Source organism: Heteronotia binoei, chromosome 2, assembly GCF_032191835.1.
Source record: "Heteronotia binoei isolate CCM8104 ecotype False Entrance Well chromosome 2, APGP_CSIRO_Hbin_v1, whole genome shotgun sequence".
NCBI lineage: Eukaryota > Metazoa > Chordata > Lepidosauria > Squamata > Gekkonidae > Heteronotia > Heteronotia binoei.
The window spans coordinates 161,479,169-161,497,741 of NC_083224.1; the positions used below are offsets into that span (position 1 = coordinate 161,479,169).

At 42.1% G+C, this 18,573-nt stretch overlaps 1 protein-coding gene across 5 annotated transcripts in view; it reads left to right on the plus strand.

Annotated features, from left to right (window-relative positions):
* KCNT2 (potassium sodium-activated channel subfamily T member 2) overlaps positions 1–18,573 on the plus strand; it is a 364,082-nt gene that overhangs the window by 306,934 nt on the left and 38,575 nt on the right. For all 5 annotated transcript variants that reach the window (XM_060232364.1, XM_060232365.1, XM_060232366.1 and 2 more), the window contains one exon: positions 15,425–15,526. In XM_060232364.1, the coding sequence (XP_060088347.1) occupies positions 15,425–15,526 (102 nt within the window). The remainder of the gene's footprint in view (positions 1–15,424; positions 15,527–18,573) is intronic.

The following is an 18,573-nucleotide window of genomic DNA, read 5'->3' on the forward strand; positions in this document are numbered from 1 at the left end:
GAAGAGCCGCAAAGTCCCGCGGCTTTTGCGTCGCAAATGTAAACTGGTTTTTGGCGGTTTACATTTGCGACGCAAAAGCCATGGGACTTTGCGGCTCTTCCGGGTTCTGCGGAGCAGTTGGTGTGAAATCCGCGCAGACGCTGCGCGGTGAAGAGGGACGTCGCTCCGGAGTAAGGTCAGTGCGAAAACAACCATAGTGAAAATAGGAAACAGCAGCTAACATCTCTGAGGGAAAAGGTTTTTGACTATAGAAAATTTGCAGGTCATAAAACTGCTTTTAAAATAACTGTAAAAGGGGAAAAAAGAAAAGTTCAAAACAGTATAAGGTGGCTAAAAAGCACCAGTCATAATGATTTTGAAGTGGAAATCGATTGACAAGAATTAAATGATATTGACATGGGGAGAATTTTGCACTCCACTACTGCATATATAAATATTATAAATCAAATTGTCAGTGAAATAAAAACTACATTAATTTAATTTTATTTTATTTATATCCCTCCCTCCTCTAGCGGGTTCAGGGCTACTAACAACAGAAAGATTATTGATTATTATCTACTACTGTGAGTCAGAAATCTGTACTGACAGTGTATATTAACACCGAAGTTGAGGAAATAGTCACGCAAGAACCTGTAAATCTCTTCATTGGCTTGATAGAGCTGGAAGATGTAACAGCAAATGGAATACACAAAAGTTTGATATCACTAGTGTTCATTGAAGAATTCTTAAAGGAAAATTTAGTTTCATTGACACGTGATGGTGCTGTAGTGATGCTGGGATCCCATGGAGGAGTTTCAAAACTTTTCAAAGCCATATTCTGTGTCATTTTTTTATGGCATTGTGCTAACCATAGGCTGGAATGATCAATACATTATTTTGTAAAAGAAGTTTCTGGCATCAATAGATTTAAGATTTTTATTTTTTTACAAGCTGTATGTTATCTCCCAAAAATGCAAGGCAGTTCAAATCATGTGTAGTTACGTTGGAGTTGGAGATTTTAAAAACTGGAAGGATTCTGTCTACAAGACGGGTTGTATCTAGTGACAGTACCGTTTGGCAGGATTATGAAGCCCTAGTGCTTCATTTTGAAAAAAAGGGAATCAACAAATGGTCGAGACAGAAAGGAGAAGCACGCATCATGAAGGTCTTCGTAGAAAGATTGCATCAATTGAATTTGTTTTGGATCTTGGATTAATTTGTGATGCTTTGCAAGAACTGTCAGAACTGAAGTTAGAGATTTGCAGGAGAGATATAGTGATCTGTACAAAGCCCACAGCAAGATTGCCTTGTTGATATCTGTGGGAAGAGAAGCACTCTTCCAGGTCCATATTATAAAAAAGCACTGGAGACAACAGAAAATCTGCAATTTAAGGGTGACCAATTGCATAGGAAAAAAATAGAACTGAAGGCCCACCGATCTCCCTAGTTGCGTTCTACAATCAACTTAAAATTTCTCATAAGAAAATCTGCTTTAAAAAGAAGACACAGATGTCAAGGGGTGGAAAAGTTCTGGATTCTAAAAATTGGCCAGCAAACTCAAGGAACAACATTGTCTATTGGGAAAGAGAAATGCGTACATGTGCAAGAAGATTTTAGCTCAATGAAAGGAAAGCCATTTGAGCCTTCAGAGAATATCTAACCTTTAGAGAAGAAATGCCCAAGGAACTGTCTCAGATTCAGTGCACTCTCAATACAATAGCTATTTCTATTGTATGAAAGGAGATTTTCCCAGATGAACCTGATTGTTATTCCAGAAAGATCCTCATCGGTCAAAACCACATCTTTATGGTTTATAAAAATCATTGGTCCTCCCTTAACAGACTTTGAGCCAACAAAGTATGTTAAAACATGGTTGCTTCACGGTCATCATTCAGTGTTACGCTTCAAAAGCAATACTCAAAAAAGAACTGAGGAAGTTGGTGACATGTCTAAAGTTTGGAAACTGCTTAAAATAGAGGTAAGGTTGTAGCGTATGAAAATAATGTTTCAAAGAATCCCATGTATTTCTCCCTCATTTCCCTCTTGACAATTCCAGCACCTCTTTTGTCTGGGGGGGCAGGCAGAAGCCCTGATTTAGAGGACCCTGAAAGGTACATTTAAAGTTTAAACTTTTCCCATGTGGCATTTTCAGACCATACTAAAGTATCTTGATGGCCCAATCCAGCGTTATAAAATATGGCACAGAGAGGTGAATGCTCATGTTATATCCAATCTGAGGTATCTTTATCCCACTTTTAAAAGTGGGATTGAACTGGCCACATACAACTGCAGGACCTCCTTCAGAACTCTGTGTGTTTTTTACCTCAAAGGCTCAATACCTTGTCAATGAGTTGGCTGCAAAGGGGGCCTTTCGTGGACTGAGGAATCTTCCACTCATTAAAGAATTCTTCAGTGAGTGGCAGTTTCTTCCTTCCACAGAGTTTGTTTAATTTGATTTATACCCTGCCCTCCCCACCAAGGCGGGCTCAGGGTGGCTTACAACAGATCATAGAACAATGATCGCAATCATAAAATCAATAAAATCATTAAACAATATAAATTAAAAACAGTATACAGTTGGTGCTAAATTAGATGTTACTCATTCTCAAGATGACAGTTGTTCCAAGATTCTTCCAGGATTCTCCTACAGTCAACTGGAGGCTTATCAGAAGAGAACAGTCTTACAGGCCTTGTAGAACTGAGCGATGTCCTGCAAGTCCCTAACCTCTTCAAGCAATTGGTTCCACCAGGAGGGGGCTGCCACTGAAAAGGCCCGATCCCTGGTGGTTGACAGTCTCGCCTCCTTCAGCCCGGGGATCACTAGGAGATGTTGGGATCCAGATCTCAGCACTCTCTGGGGAACGTGTGGGGACAGATGGTCCCTCAGGTAAACGGGTCCTCAGCCATATAGGGCTTTAAAGGTAATAACCAGCACTTTGTAACGAATCCGGTAATCTATTGGTAGCCAGTGCAGTTCCTGCAGTGTTTGCTGCATGTGCTCCCACTTGGGCTGCCCCAATAGCAGCCTAGCAACCGCATTCTGCACTAGCTGAAGTTTCCAGGTTTGCAACAAAGGCAGCCCCAAGTAGAGGCCATAACAGCAGTCCAATCACAGTTGTCAGGTTGCCACGGTCAAGGAAAGGAACCAACTGTTTCGCCCGCCTAAGGTGAAAGAAGACAGATTTCGCAGTTGCTGCTATCTGGGCCTCCATCATCAGGGAGGCCTCCAATAGCACCCCCTAACTTCTGGCCTTGGACGCCATTGTCAATGATGCCCCGTCAAAAGTTGGCAGGGGGATTTCCCTGTCCAGGCTGCTGCGACTCAGGCAAAGGACCTCTGTCTTCGTCGGGTTCAGTTTCGGTTGGCTCAGATTAAGCCAACCAGCCACAGCTTTCAGCGCCTGATCTAGGCTTTCTGGGACATCATCAGGTCGGCCGTCCATCAGTAGATAGAGCTGGGTGTCATCAGCGTATTGATGGCAACGCAGCCCATACCTCCAGACAATCTGTGCAAGGGGTCGGATGTAGATGTTAAACAACATTGGGGATAGAACTGCCCCCTGAGGCACACCGCAATTAAGCAGGTGTCTCTGGGACGACTCTCCCCCAATTGACACCCTTTGTCCCCAACCGCAAAGGAAAGAGGAAAGCCACTGTAAGGCTAGCCCCTGAATCCCTACGTCGGCGAGGTGGTGGGCTAGTAACTGGTGGACGACTGTGTCGAACGCAGCCGTCAGGTCTAACAGCATCAGTACTGCCGAGCCGTCTCGATCCAGATGTCGCTGGAGGTCATCCACTAGGGCGACCAAAACTGTCTCCGTCCCATGGCCTGGGCCGAAGACGGACTGGTGAGAATCTAGGACGGAAGCATCCTCCAGAAAACTCTGTAACTGTAGCGCTACTGCCATTTCAATAATTTTCCCCAAAAAGCATAAATTTGAGACTGATCGATAGTGTGCCAATTCGGCCGGGTCTAAGGTGGACTTTTTCAGGAGAGGGTGGACCATTGCCTCTTTAAGAGACATTGGAAAAAGCCCTTCCAGGAGAGATCTATTTACGATATCCCATATAGTATCACAGAATGTGATACCTAAGGGGAGAGGCCTGAAGAAGTGTTGTTCACTTGATGTCTCACCTACTCTCTCTTTCCATACACTGACCAGTAGGGAAAAAAATCTCAGAGAGTTTCTCTTTTATGTGGGAGAAGAGGGCTGCGGTTCCTACTCTGTTTCATTCATTTCATTTTTACCAGCCACTGTGGCATATTTCTGCTCGTGAAGCCATCGTTCATTAAACTCCACAGAGCTCCCTTGTGCAAAATGAATTGTGCTTTAAAATGTGCAATGAAATTGTCTTCTGTGGTCACGTGTACAGCTGATAGTTAATTCCTTGCAACGCTTTCCCCCTTTTACAAAGGGACTTCAAAAGTGAAGCGGTTGCCTGCAGTGAAAGCCTACAAACATACATGGGAAATTGACTTCATGGCTTAATGGGCTTCTGAGGCAAGAAATCCCTGACTCACAAGAGATCTCCATCTGCTGCTCCAGCTGCAACTCCCCTTGTTTTTTTCCACTTTGGAAATAGCTAAGCAATTGCAGTTGGCATCTGACCAAGCAAGAGCCTTTTGCTCAGCACACAGAGAGAGAAAGTGAAGATGGAAAATATGGCAGCCATATGCTCAAAGTCAAATTCGATTCTTCCTGATTTCCTCACACACATAAAAAAAATATAACTCTAGAAAGCCTCCTAATAGCTAGATAACTTTGCAATTAAGGGGTTGAAATATTGACTGGCTAAGCATGCATTAGTTATTGAGTTTTCATTGAAGTTACTGCCTTCAGATCCCTGCATGTTTCAGCAGCTTAACTTCTGCTTTCAATATGATTAATTGCTTGATTGATTTAATTTATATCACACTTTTCTCCCCAGTGAGGACTCAGGGCTGTTTACAACATGCTAGTCTTCTGCATGTTATCCTCACAATAACCCTGTGAAGTAGGTGAAGCTGAGGGCATGTGACTGGCTGACCCAAGCAAGGTTCCATGGCAGAGTGGGTCTCCCAGATGCTAGTCCTGCACTCTAAACTGATTCACAAAATCATGCATATTTCTGGATCACCTGAATATGTGAACAGATACTGCCAGGTGGTGTAAGATCAACAGAAACGTCTACTTTTGTCGTCAAATTTTTGCTTGCACATTCCATGCACATATTGTTGCTTGGTGTTGCATTTATGTGGTAGTAAATATACAGTTTGAATTAAATCAAACTACATACAATTAGTTTCCTCTTGTTGATGTGCAGTTAGGGAATTTGTGCTTGCACATTCTCCTGGGGAGAGGGAGATGTACCATTGCTAATTACAAGAAGGGGGAATATAGTGTATACTGTCCCTGGCATTTCCATTAAAAGGAACTTGGGTAGCAAGCACAGGGCCAGACTTCTTTCTGCCTCAGAGCCCCGAGTGCCACTGACCAACAGGACTGATTGGAGAAACGGACAAATTCAAGAAGAGGTTTCTTCAAATGTTCATAGAAATTCTCTGTTATGATTTTTGGAATGTTGATGGCTGTTTCATTTAATGTGAAGATCTTCTGAATGGAATTTATGGTGGGTGGGTTGCATTACACAGACACAATGCTCTCAGATCTTTCCCATGTTCATAGGGAGGAGGGAACAGGGCAAAATCACCCTCTATTCCCATCAGCCTGTGCTGGTAGAAAAATGTAGGAAAGAGTTATTTCATGAAGGACTGCTGTAGGTAGAGGAGTGCTAGGCTTCTGCTGACTGACTGCAGAATCCATTTCTCTGGCTGGTGCTAACTGCATTTTTAAACCTTTGTTTTTAAATTACAAATTCATAAAGTAACATTTAGTAATTGATTGCTTAAATAATGCTCGAGGAGCTCATTTCATTCATCATATCTTAAGTTGGCAGGTCTATGCAGCCAGGTGAAGAGAAGAAGAAGAAAATTGTAATTGGAAGGGTCAAAAGACCATGAAATCAAGGGGATAGCAATATGCAAGTCATTTATTATTATGCCAAATGTTCTACTAGGTGCTCAAATTGTCTGATGCCTAAAAACAAACCCCAAAGGTGATGGGAATAATTAAAATGTACGCACTAATTTTAGACAAGAATATTCTGTTAGTAGTCAGACTCCTCCTTTTGCTGAGGGACAGTTTATAGCTTTAAAACCATAAACTCCCTTCCTAATATATATCAGTTCAAATATCATAAGCTGAAATACACTGCCTGGCCGAAAAGGACACAACAATGGATGCCAGCCATGGACAAATCTGGACATATAGTTTAGAAGTGTAGGAAAGAGTTGCTGACCAGCTAACAACCATCTCCTCACCTAGAGAGATTTATAATGTAGGACAACAGGTCTTCCAAGACAACTATCTCCTCACCTTGGATTAACCACATACATACACAGTCTCACTTCCCCTCACCCCAAGCAACACTTAACACTATTCAGAAAACCTGGTAGCTTTTCTCATCTGGTACTTAGAGAGTCATCAACCACCATTCAAACTTATAGGTAAACCCTTCAAGATTTTCCCAAATCATTGTCACCTCCAAGAAACCCATCAAGTTATTGTTTTGGGGGCAAACACATCAGACTGCCCCAGTGAGCATTTCCCCCTATAATTGTAGCTCTCTACTCCATAGCAGTGTGTGTGTCCTTGATGTCTTTCCTCACACACCCAGTTGCATGTGGATCTTTTCATTTTTCTCCATGAAATGCAACTCACTTTGCTCCTGCATCTGTGGACCTCATTCTTTGAGACTGATAACTGTAGCCTTCCCAAAATTGCTTTCTTCCATCTCCTTCCTAATTTCCTCTTAGCTAGCTTGTATTTTGTATGTTTTGCCCTTTTATTCCTGTTTCAATAAAACCCGTTTCAGTTGAACATCTGACTGGTTTATTTCAAGAGTTCTCTAAGGAAGAAATTCCCTTAAACAGGAGAATTCTAATTATCTCCTCTTGCTTTGCCTCCTTTAAATCTAATTTTCCCCAATTAATTAAGAGACTGCCTCTTTGGGAAACAATTCAGGAAGATGGTGTAAGAATGAGCTGATAAAGGGAGAATACCATTCTACGTTGAAATCAGGTGCACACAAATAACAAGAGGCAACCCATTTCCTTTTTTAAAAATAATCCAAAGTAGGCTCTGTGGCTTTTCCATTCATGTACTCCACCCATCAACTATATATATATGACAAGCACAAAACAATGAGAGCAGATTAAGAGGAGAGACATAGAAGGTAAAACCCTCCTCCGACAGACAGGCAAAGAGGAGAGACATAGAAGGTAAAACCCTCCTCCGACAGACAGGCAAAGTTATTGGCATTCAGTCAGCCACTTGCATATTCCATATGTCTGTAGGCAGAATTTGGCAACTTTATTACTTATCTCCTGGGAAGACTCTGCAAGGAGGAGAGAGACATAACATTTTTCAGATCTTCCCGGTAAAGTTGACAGACTGATGTCAGATGTCATTATAGAATGGGTAGTTGAGCAGAACATGTTCAATAGACTCTGCTTTCCCTGTATGACATGGACAAAGTGGGACATGAAGGTATCTACCTTTCAGGAAGGCTGAAGGTAGAGCATTAAAACATGCCAGGGTAAAGATTATCTTAGATCCCTTGAGGAGATCTCAAGGGATCTGATTGTAGGACATGATTCCAGGAACAGTGTTTAATTATTTATTTTGCTTTTTGATACCCAGGATGCAGTAAAACTTTGGGGGCGGGGGGGAAGAGGCTATGCTCCTGGAGTTTCCCCTCAATTGTTCTTTGCCAGATTGACCAGTGGCTATCAGCAAGGATCAAAAGTACCAGACCCACTGGACTGAAAATAAACAGGTAGATGTGTGTGGCCACATATGTGTCTCCAAGGTGATTAGCCCAGCTTTTAACCTGGAATACATATTTTTTTGGCATTAAAAGACAGTTAACCAGATGTAAATTACAGCGTATGTGAATTAAATTCAGCATTGTTTTCACTTTGCTAAAGTCTATTGTTAGGTCAGGTTGTTCATTCCCCAGCCTATTGATCTTACTATACATATGGTCAGGCTGTAAAGGCTTTTATGCAAAGTTACACTGAAACAGGAGTTTACACTGAAATAGAAATAAATGAGTGCTTTTAAAAAGTATTTACCTAGATTAGAAAGAAAAGAAATCCCTACTATTCATATTTCTGGACCTGAAACCTGACTTGCATTGGATGAACACCTCTCACACCTCTGCTGAGGCTTGGCCTTCTTCTGCCCACACAGTTAAAATGATTTTTGCGTGAAAAGATTTCTGTGCATATGCACAAGTAGTATGTGGGAGTGTCCTTCCTTTCACATTTATGTACCCTTTCTTTGTTAATATAAGAACATAAGAGAAGCCATGTTGGATCAGGCCAATGGACCATCCAGTCCAACACTCTGTGTCACACAGTGGCCAAAAAATTTATATACACATAAATATATAAATAAATTTATATAAATTTATTTATATATAAAAAATATATACACACACACACATACACATATATACACACTGTGGCTAATAGCCACTGATGGACCTCTGCTCCATATTTTTATCTAACTTCCTCTTGAAGCTGGCTATGCTTGTAGCTGCTACCACCTCCTGTGGCAGTGAATTCCACATGTTAATCACCCTTTGGGTGAAGAAGTACCTCCTTTTATCCATTCTAACCTGATTGCTCAGCAATTTCATTGAATGCCCACGAGTTCTTGTATTGTGAGAAAGGGAGAAAAGTACTTCTTTCTCTACCTTCTCCATCCCATGCATAATCTTGTAAACCTCTATCATGTCACACCGCAGTCGACGTTTCTCCAAGCTAAAGAGCCCTAAGTGTTTTAACCTTTCTTCATAGGGAAAGTGTTCCAAACCTTTAATCAGTCTAGTTGCCCTTTTCTGGACTTTTTCCAATGCTATAATATCCTTTTTGAGGTGCGGTGACCAGAATTGCAGACAGTATTCCAAATGAGACTGCACCATCGATTTATACAGGGGCATTATGATACTGGCTGATTTGTTTTCAATTCCCTTCCTAATAATTCCCAGCATGGCGTTGGCCTTTTTTATTGCAATCGCACACTGTCTTGACATTTTCAGTGAGTTATCTACCATGAACCCAAGATCTCTCTCTTGGTCAGTCTCTGCCAGTTCACACCCCATCAACTTGTATTTGTAGCTGGGATTCTTGGCCCCAATGTGCATTACTTTGCACTTGGCCACATTGAACCTCATCTGCCACGTTGACGCCCACTCACCCAGCCTCAACAGATGCCTTTGGAGTGCTTCACAATACTCTCTGGTTCTCACTACCCTGAACAATTTAGTGTCATCTGCAAACTTGGCCACTTCACTGCTTACTCTCAACTCCAAATCATTTATGAACAAGTTAAAGAGCATGGGACCCAGTACTGAGCCCTGAGGCACTCCACTGCTTACCGTCCTCCACTGCGAAGACTGCCCATTTATACTCACTCTCTGCTTCCTATTAATTAGCCAGTTTTTGACCCACAAGAGGACCTGTCCTTTTACTCCATGACTCACGAGCTTATTAAGGAGCCTTTGATGAGGAACTTTATCAAAAGCTTTCTGGAAGTCAAGGTAAACAATATCTATCAGGTCTCCTTTGTCCACCTGTTTGTTCACCCCCTCAAAGAAATGTAACAGGTTAGTGAGGAAAGATCTTCCCTTACAGAACCCATGCTGAGTCTTCCTCAATAACTCGTGTTCATCAATGTGCCTACACATTCTGTCCTTGATAACGGTTTCTACCAGCTTTCCCGGTATTGAAGTCAGACTGACTGGCCTGTAGTTTCCCGGATCTCCTCTGGAATGCTTTTTAAAGATGGGGGTGACATTTGCTACCTTCCAGTCCTCAGGAACGGAGGCAGATTTCAATGAAAGATTACATATTTTTGTCAGAAGATCCACAAATTCAACTTTGAGTTCTTCAGAACTCTTGGATGTATGCCGTCCGGACCTGGTGACTTATTAGTTTTTAATTTGTCTATCAGTTGTAGGACCTCCTCTCTTGTCACCTCAATCTGACTCAGGTCTTTCAACACCCCTTCGAATATAAGTGGTTCCGGAGCAGGCAAACACTTCTCATCTTCCACAGTGAATGCAAAAAATGCATTCAACTGTTCAGCCATTTCCCTATCCTCCTTCAGTAATCCTTTGACCCCTTGGTCATCCAAGGGCCCCACTGCCTCCCTGGCTGGTTTCCTGCTTCTAATATATTTGAAGAAATTTTTATTGTTGGTCTTTATGTTTTTTGCAATATGCTCCTCATAGTCCCTTTTTGCCTGCCTGATCACAGTCTTGCATTTGATTTGCCACATCATGTGTTCCCTTTTATTAATCTCATTTGGACTAGCTTTCCACCACTTAAAGGAGTCCTTCTTACCTTTTACAGCTTCCATTACTTTGTTTGTTAATCATGCAGGCCTTTTCTTATACCTGTTTGTGCCTTTCCTAACTTGTGGTATATATTTTATCTGAGCTTCTAGGAATGTAGTTTTAAATAGCCTCCAAGCTTCCCCAAGGGTTTTGACTATTTACCTTTCCTTTCAGTTTCCTGTTCACATGCCTCCTCATCTCAAAGAATTTACCCCTTTTAAAGTTAAACGTGGTTGTGCTGGTCTTTTGGGGCAACTCTCTATTTATACAAATGGTGAAATCAATAACATTATGGTCACTGCTCCCAAGCAGTGCAATCACTTTTTACATCTCTCACCAAGTCTTGGGCATTACTTAGGACCAAATCCAGGATCGCCCCACCCCTGGTAGGTTCAGAGACCATCTTCTCCATAGCACAGTCATTGAGAGCATCTAGAAACTCAATCTCTTTCTCTCGACCAGAACACATATTGACCCAATCAATCTGCGGGTTGGTAAAATCACCTATTACTTTAGTCTTTACATAGTTGATCTTGAGGGCTTCATCATTATTGTTGATTTGTAGCATAAGCAAGAAATGCTGCAGTACAAATAGGGTTGTTATTATAATTGATCTCCAGATTACAAAGATCAATTTCCATGGAGACAATGTCTGATTTGGAGGGTGGACTCTCTGGCATTTTTCTCTGATGAGGTCCCTCCCCAAACCCCACTCTCCCTAGGCTCCAGCCCCAAAATCTCCAATCCAGAACTGGCAACTCTAGTATATACAAAGAGCCTTGTCTGATGGAAAATGCTCTATCATTCATTCATTCATTCATTTCTGTAAAGCCCATAGCTAAAGCTCTCTGGGAGGTTTACAACACATATACAAAAATAAAAATACAATAAATAGACACCCATAATATCCTTGACTGAAATAGGTCTGAAAAGGCTATTACAACATCTAGGGACATACTGTAATGATGAAGCCCTCAAGATCAACTATGTAAAGACTAAAGTCATGGTCTTCAGAAAAAAGCCCAAAATGTTCTGCTGGAGTATAGTGGGCAATCCAATCAACCAATGTAGCTCCTTTAAATACCTTTAAGGAGACACTGAATTGGAATGCCCACCTGGCATCGGTAAAATCATCAGCACTGAGGATTGTTGGGTCAATTCTCCACTTTTTTCATAGAAAGGTATGAAAGCTCCGGCACTAAAATTATTTAAAAGCAAGGTTCTACCACATCTTTTGTATGGTGTCAAAATATGGAAGTGGAACAAGAATGCTGTATCTAGTCTAGAGGTAATCCAGAATCAATTCCTCGGATGAATTCTTGCTCTCCCTAGGGGCTCTCCTGGTGCCCTTATGAGGGCTGTAACAGGACTCCCTTCCATAAGAGCACAGGTACACCTAGCTATAATAAAACATTGGGGGGGGGGGAGTAAATCCTTTAATCATACTTCGCTTAATTACTATTCATTTAATTTTCTACTATCAAAAGATCACAGGTGTTCTAGATACCTCAACAACATTATCCAGAGTTATTCTATTCCTGATTATCTCCTAGGGGCCCAAAATGGCAATTCTCAGTTTAGGGATTGGATATATTTTTCAGATGCATTGCTAGTTCGTTCTCTAATCCTAAAATCTAAAGTAGCTCCCTGGTTCAGACTAATCAAATCTGATCATCTGAGATCCCCATACCTGGTTAATATCTCCAGATTTAACATCAGAACATCCTTCACAGCTCTTTGTTTTCAGACTGTGCAAACAACTCTGTTATCCTGTTGATATTCTCACATCCCAGCAGAACAATGTTTTTGCATTCGTGGTTTGCTATGATAGAGAACTTTCCCCATAATGTTCTATCCTGTCCACTCTACAATGCCCCCAGAATTAAATTTCTGGTCAGAATGCTAACTTCCTTAAAAGCATATTTAGAAACTGAAAAGATTATATTTCTGTTATCTGACAATGATGCTCATGTGTCCTTTAGAGTCTCTTTGTTTGCCCTTGCAGCTAAGAAGATAAGAGCGAGAGTGATATCAAATACTGTAACTTCTTGACGTTGGCCTTTCTGGGGAACTTTTAAGGTGTTATTTGGGAACTTTGTTGTTTGTTTTCTGTTTTGTAATGGCCAATGGCTTCACACAATAATTTTTTGACTAACAAATAAATACATTAAAATTTAAAATTAATATGAAATAACATAAGAACAGCAGAACATTAGTATCAGTAAATAACAGTTGACAGAGGCACCAAGCTAATCTTAATGGGCCTCTGAATGACCAACATCCATGGCAAGGGGAAGTGTGTAAGTCTCACATGAACTCAAATACCCCCCACCCCATGTATAAAGCGTGGCCATCACTTCAAATCTGTTGAGCCTCACATTTGACCTGGGTTGAGATCTTTATGAAATTATGAGGTAATCACATAAAGATTTTAAGGTAATCATGTCTAAATGAGTTCAGTTCAAAAAGAGGTGTTTTTGACAGAGGAATTAACTTTAGGTTAGAGAAGAGATCCTGTGATGAAACAGTCACAGGATCCACTGGCCACATTAAGAAAACTTAAGGATGCTTAAGAGTGAGTGGTGATTTCTGTTAAATTTTCCCTCCCAATGCTGATCCCCATTATGCTTACTCTGAGGGTCCATTAAGCCACCCTCAGGAATAGCTTTTTTGGGGGGAGGGGCAATTGATATAGTAAGTGTGGAATTGTAGAAATACACTACCCACTTCTTAAGAAAACTTCAATATTTAAATCTTCTTAACTGTGTGGTTGGATACAGGCTAGTCATTCTCTCTAAAAATGAATATGGTACGTTTGTTAGCTTGCTTTGTAGTTCCTTTAGCACTCAAAGAGGCAGCCAAAATGAAATTTTTGGAGTTTGCACATTTACAGAAATTTAATCCATTTGTTAATTGAAATGCTGATGCATAGTCTACTTAAAAACCTTTCATCTGTTCTCAGGCTACTTTATGAAGCCAAATGGAGTTCCTACTTTCAGACAAGGATATGGCCTGCTAGTGGAAGGTGGAAAGGACACCTAGCAAGACTACACAGTAATTAGTGGCAGAGGTCCATCAAATCATTTTCTAGGTTGTCACACCCTTTGTTCTGTCAGATTTGCATTTGGTAGGGAAGGGAATGGGACATGCTGTGGCAAACCAGAGACTTATCAGGGATATAAAATTAACCTGCAGTGGAATATAACAGCTGTTGTGTTGTGTTGTGTTAGATCAATGGCCCAAGCTCAGCATCTTATTTACTATCAGATACCACAAGAAAATTCTCAAGCAGTGCATGGGGGCAGATTTCCATTCCCAATTGTTCATCTGTAGCATCTAAAAATCAGTGGGATGCTGTCTCCAAACCTGCCAGCGATGAGCATATCTTAAATTGTGTACAGTTAGGCTGTCTTCTTCTGTTTTAAGGAAGCCCTTTCCTCCCTTTTCAGCATGCTCTTATCTCCTGCCATCTTTTTGCTTGCAGAGGCTTCTGCTGTGAAATATGTTTGAGGATAGAATGATATGGTTCCAAATAATTTTAATTAAAGATGTCATGGTGGTTTTCTTTGTGCCAAGGAGTAAATTGTATCTCTATCGCCCACGCAACTTGGATGATCAATTAACTGTGGCAATTTAAAAAGTATCTGTTTTTCGCAAATCTCAGACAAGGCCAGAGTTTAACATCAAAGGCCATGTTTCATCATTCATAAAACAGATGTAAACCTCTGTGCAAGACAAGTGACATGATACTACTATAATAATATTTGCAGTTCTGTAATTAATGACAAACAATGTTTTTTTATTATATTAAAAACACTTAACAGTTTTTTAAAAAAAACCCCATGGTATCACTCATTGTTTTAAATAAATGAAAATATAACGTTTACTTTCCAGCAACAGAAGAACCACAGAATATTGGTCTTGGATGTGGGAGAGCTTGGTGGAGATTGGGCCATGTTTTTCTAGGATGGAGAAGTTGGCTGTCCCAGCCTTCTTCATAAGGATGGTACCTCACAAGTTCATTGGGAGATAAATAAGAGTAGCATGGCAGAAATATTTTAAGACATTCAGGACTCTAAATACTGTTCACAACCATGTGAGAAGGCTGATGAGAGGTAGAGTGATGTTTTGATTAGTGTGTTGAAGTTGAATTGGGATGATGATCAGATCCTCACTCTGCCATGAAGCCTGTTAAGCAGCCTCTCTTTCAGCCTAACTTATCTCAAGGGGTTGTTGTAAGGATACCACAGAGAGGGAATAACTATGCATACCAGCCTGAGCTCCTTCAAAGGAGGCCAGGACAAAAATATGCTAGATAGGTAACACCGATTAAAGTAGAAAATTACATAAGTATATATTTAGGTTCTTCAGCATTGAATATTCACCTGGTTAAAGAAAGCAAGATTAGTTTTTTGTCACAGATACACAATAACTGCAATTTCAGTGAAGTGTGGATTTTCACCTTATATGATATAAAATACTTTTTGGTCTGTCCTTGGAAAACTCTTCAAAGATTCCTTCCTGCATGAGGAGGATTACTAGTGACAGAAAAGCTTTCTTAAGACAGCTTGCCCACCACTACCATTGTTTTTGTGCAATGTATGTTAGCAGGCATGTGTTGAGTGTGTTTGGGGGCATATGGTGAGCCCCTGCAGGTTTGGTTGGCAGTGCACATGAACAGAGTGTGTGCTGTTAGAAGATAGCCCAGAATTCAGTAGAAAGAAAACAGCTGAGCAAAAGGAGGTTAAAAAACCATTGCCTTATGTGGGGGAAGACATTTTTTGTTCTTGCTACAAGATGGGTGGTGGTTTGGGACTTGATTATTGGGGCACAAAAATGGTTAAGTACTCTGAAAATTGTAGTGAAGTAGAAAATTAATGCAAATGGGTCAGCAGCAACATAAGAAGGAATTTACTTTGGTAGAATGTTTCTGATGAATGTTCCAATTTACCATTTACTTAATTCTTTTTCTCTCTCTTCCCTCCCCCATGTTAAATAGAAAGAGCGAGAGAAGGGCTCCAATCTCGCTTTCATGTTTCGATTGCCCTTTGCTGCTGGCAGAGTTTTCAGTATCAGCATGCTGGACACCCTGCTGTATCAGGTACTGTGACGGGCCAAGTTTATTGGAACAAATATTTGCATTCTAACTACCTAGCTGTTCCCTTTACATACATTTCAAGCCTGGGTGCTCATAAATTGCTACAAACTGCAGCCAAACAGCAGTCAGGAGTGGGACATTATGACCTTCTGCAGAAGCCCTACAATCGTGACCTGTGACATAATGCTAAAATCATTCACTGTTTCCAGCCACCACGAGGACTCCTGAGGACAGAAAGAGGCCTTAAGTGGTAACAATGATTACAATGGTGCAAACATGGAGAAAGAGCTGACACAGATGGGATGATGTGAATACAAGGTGGGAAACAGCTGGCTACCAGCCATCAAATTTATCTGGTGTTTATTAAGTGCCTGTCAGTGAAACTATAAAACAATGTCACATCAGCTCTGGCCATTTACTTAAGTAAGTGCTGTCAAGTTGTAGCTGACTTATGGTGACTCCAGCAAGGGGCTTTCAAGGCAAGTGAGAAACAGAGGCAGTTTGCCATTACCTTCCTCTGCAGAGGCTTCCTTGGTGGTCTCCCATCCAAGTACCAACCCTGCTTAGCTCCTAAGATCTAACGAGACTGGACTGTACCATGCTGCTTTCCCTTCCTCCAGCAATTTAGGAGCTCTCAAAATTTCTAATAAGAACAATAGTTTTATGACTGTTTCAAAAGCAAACTGCCTAAATTCCCAGCAAGTTACTCATTTTAGTGCATTGAAGTGATCATGGAAAATGCTCTGGAATAGACCGATGGCAAATTAACATAATTTGCATATGAATAGATATTCCAAAGGCACCCTTTCAGGGATATAAGGCTCAAGTTGTGAATGGCTTCATAAGTCAAAATCAGCAACTTAAATTGAGTGCGGAAAAAAGCACAGGATGGCAATGCAAATCTTTTGGAATAATGTGATATGCATTTATTTAAATTTCTTTTGAATATGTCTGTCTTATTTCTCTGTCAGGTTTCAGTAATTTGTAGCACTTGATAACTGGAGGCAGTGTTTGTACCAACTGAAGTTTGTGAGTTGTCTTAAAGGGGAGTTCCTCATAGAGTGCATTATAATATGGTTATGTCAAAGTTATGGTAACAAAATCAGCAGAATTTTATAGAACTCACTGATATATGATTTTCACAATGTAATATAGTGTGTGGGAGAAGATAACCTTCTCTAAGACACTTCTCTATCTATGAGGTAGTCTTTCAGGTTTGCTGATCCGAAGCCATATAGGGCTTTAAAGATCAACACCAGGATTTTGAATTGTGCCCAGAAACAGAGGGACACTATGATCAATGATTCTGAAAGCCACTGAGCAGTCCAGAAGAAGCAACAGAATTGCACTCCCTCTGTCCATTCACCAGGGTGACTATTTCAGTCCCATAACCAGGCCTGAAAATAGAATGGAAATTATCCAAAGAATATTTTTCATCCAGAAGTGCTTGAAGTCCACGCACCCTTTTGCTCAGGCACCTAGCTCATGAACGGAACATTTGAGACTGGCCAATAATTATGCAGTAATAATTAATTACCATATTTTTCGGACCATAAGACGCACTTTCCCCCCCAAAAAAGTGGGGGGAAAGTGCGTGCGTCTTATGGTCCGAATACTAAAAGATGAGGGGGGGGGCCTGCAGCCCCCGGGAGACAAGCGGCGAGATCGCTCCCTCCGCCCCCATCGCCAACCCAGCACTTTGCAGGGAGCGATCTCGCCGCTTGTCTCCCAGCCAGGCGTGCTTGCCCCGCGCTTGCGTGCCTGGCTGGGAGACAAACGGCGAGATCGCTCCCTGCAAAGTGCTGGGTTGGCGATGGGGGCAGAGGGAGCGATCTCACCGCTTGTCTCCCAGCCAGGCACGCAAGCGCAGGGCAAGCACGCCTGGCTGGAAGACAAGCGGCGAGATCGCTCCCTCTGCCCCCATCGCCAAACCAGCACTTTGCAGGGAGCGATCTTGCCGCTTGTCTCCCAGCCAGGCGTGCTTGCCCCGCGCTTGCGTGCCTGGCTGGGAGACAAGCGGCGAGATCGCTCCCTGCAAAGTGCTGGGTTGGCGTTGGGGGCAGAGGGAGCGATCTCGCCACTTGTCTCCCAGCCAGGCACGCAAGCGCGGGGCAAGCACGCCTGGCTGGAAGACAAGCGGCGAGATCGCTCCCTCCTCCCCCACCGCCAACCCAGCACTTTGCAGGGAGTGATCTCGCCGCTTGTCTCCCAGCCAGGCATGCTAGCGCGGGGTAAGCACGCCTGGCTGGAAGACAAGCGGCGAGATCGCTCCCTCCGCCCCCACCGGCAACTCAGCACTTTGCAGGGAGTGATCTCGCCGCTTGTCTCCCAGCCAGGCGTGCTTGCGCCGAACTTGCGTGCCTGGCTGGGAGACAAGCGGCGAGATCGCCCTCACCGCAAATCCTGCACTTCGCAGGTACCGGCATGCTTCTCCCGTGCCTGTGTGCGTCCCCCGGCCGAGGCGCCCAAAGGCTGCAATGGCGCCCGCATCACCGAAGATGGCCATTTGTGCACGTAGACGAAGCTGCGTCTTATGGTCCGGTGCGTCTAATCGTCCGAAAAATGTGGGTAATTAATTATGGTTAATCCACAAGCAATTTTGCTTTTTGTATAGTTTATATTCTAATGGTGAAGACATCCAGCCGCCCTGAGCCTGCTTCGGCGGGGAGGGCGGGATATAAATGCAAAAATAAATAAATAAATAAATAAAATAATCTGGAGATATGCAAAGGAAGATAGATCTTTCTATAAACTTGAAAAGAGCTATAAGTTTACAGAAAAAATTGAAATCTAAAAAAAAAAAAAACTTTAAAATGTGAAAAGGAAAAAAAGGAGTGCCTGTAGCTTTAAGCAATGATTCCATCAGTTGCTGTTGCTAGACAACCACAGGATTCCAAGGCTTGGGTCTGTCAGTAAAAGCAGAGGGGAGAGGGCAGGGCCTTTGAGGAATGACACTTTGGGGCCAGGCCCTAGGGTTGCCAGCTCCAGGTTGGGAAATTTCTGGATATTTTGTATTGGAGTCTGAGGAGGGCAGGATTTGGGGAGGAGAG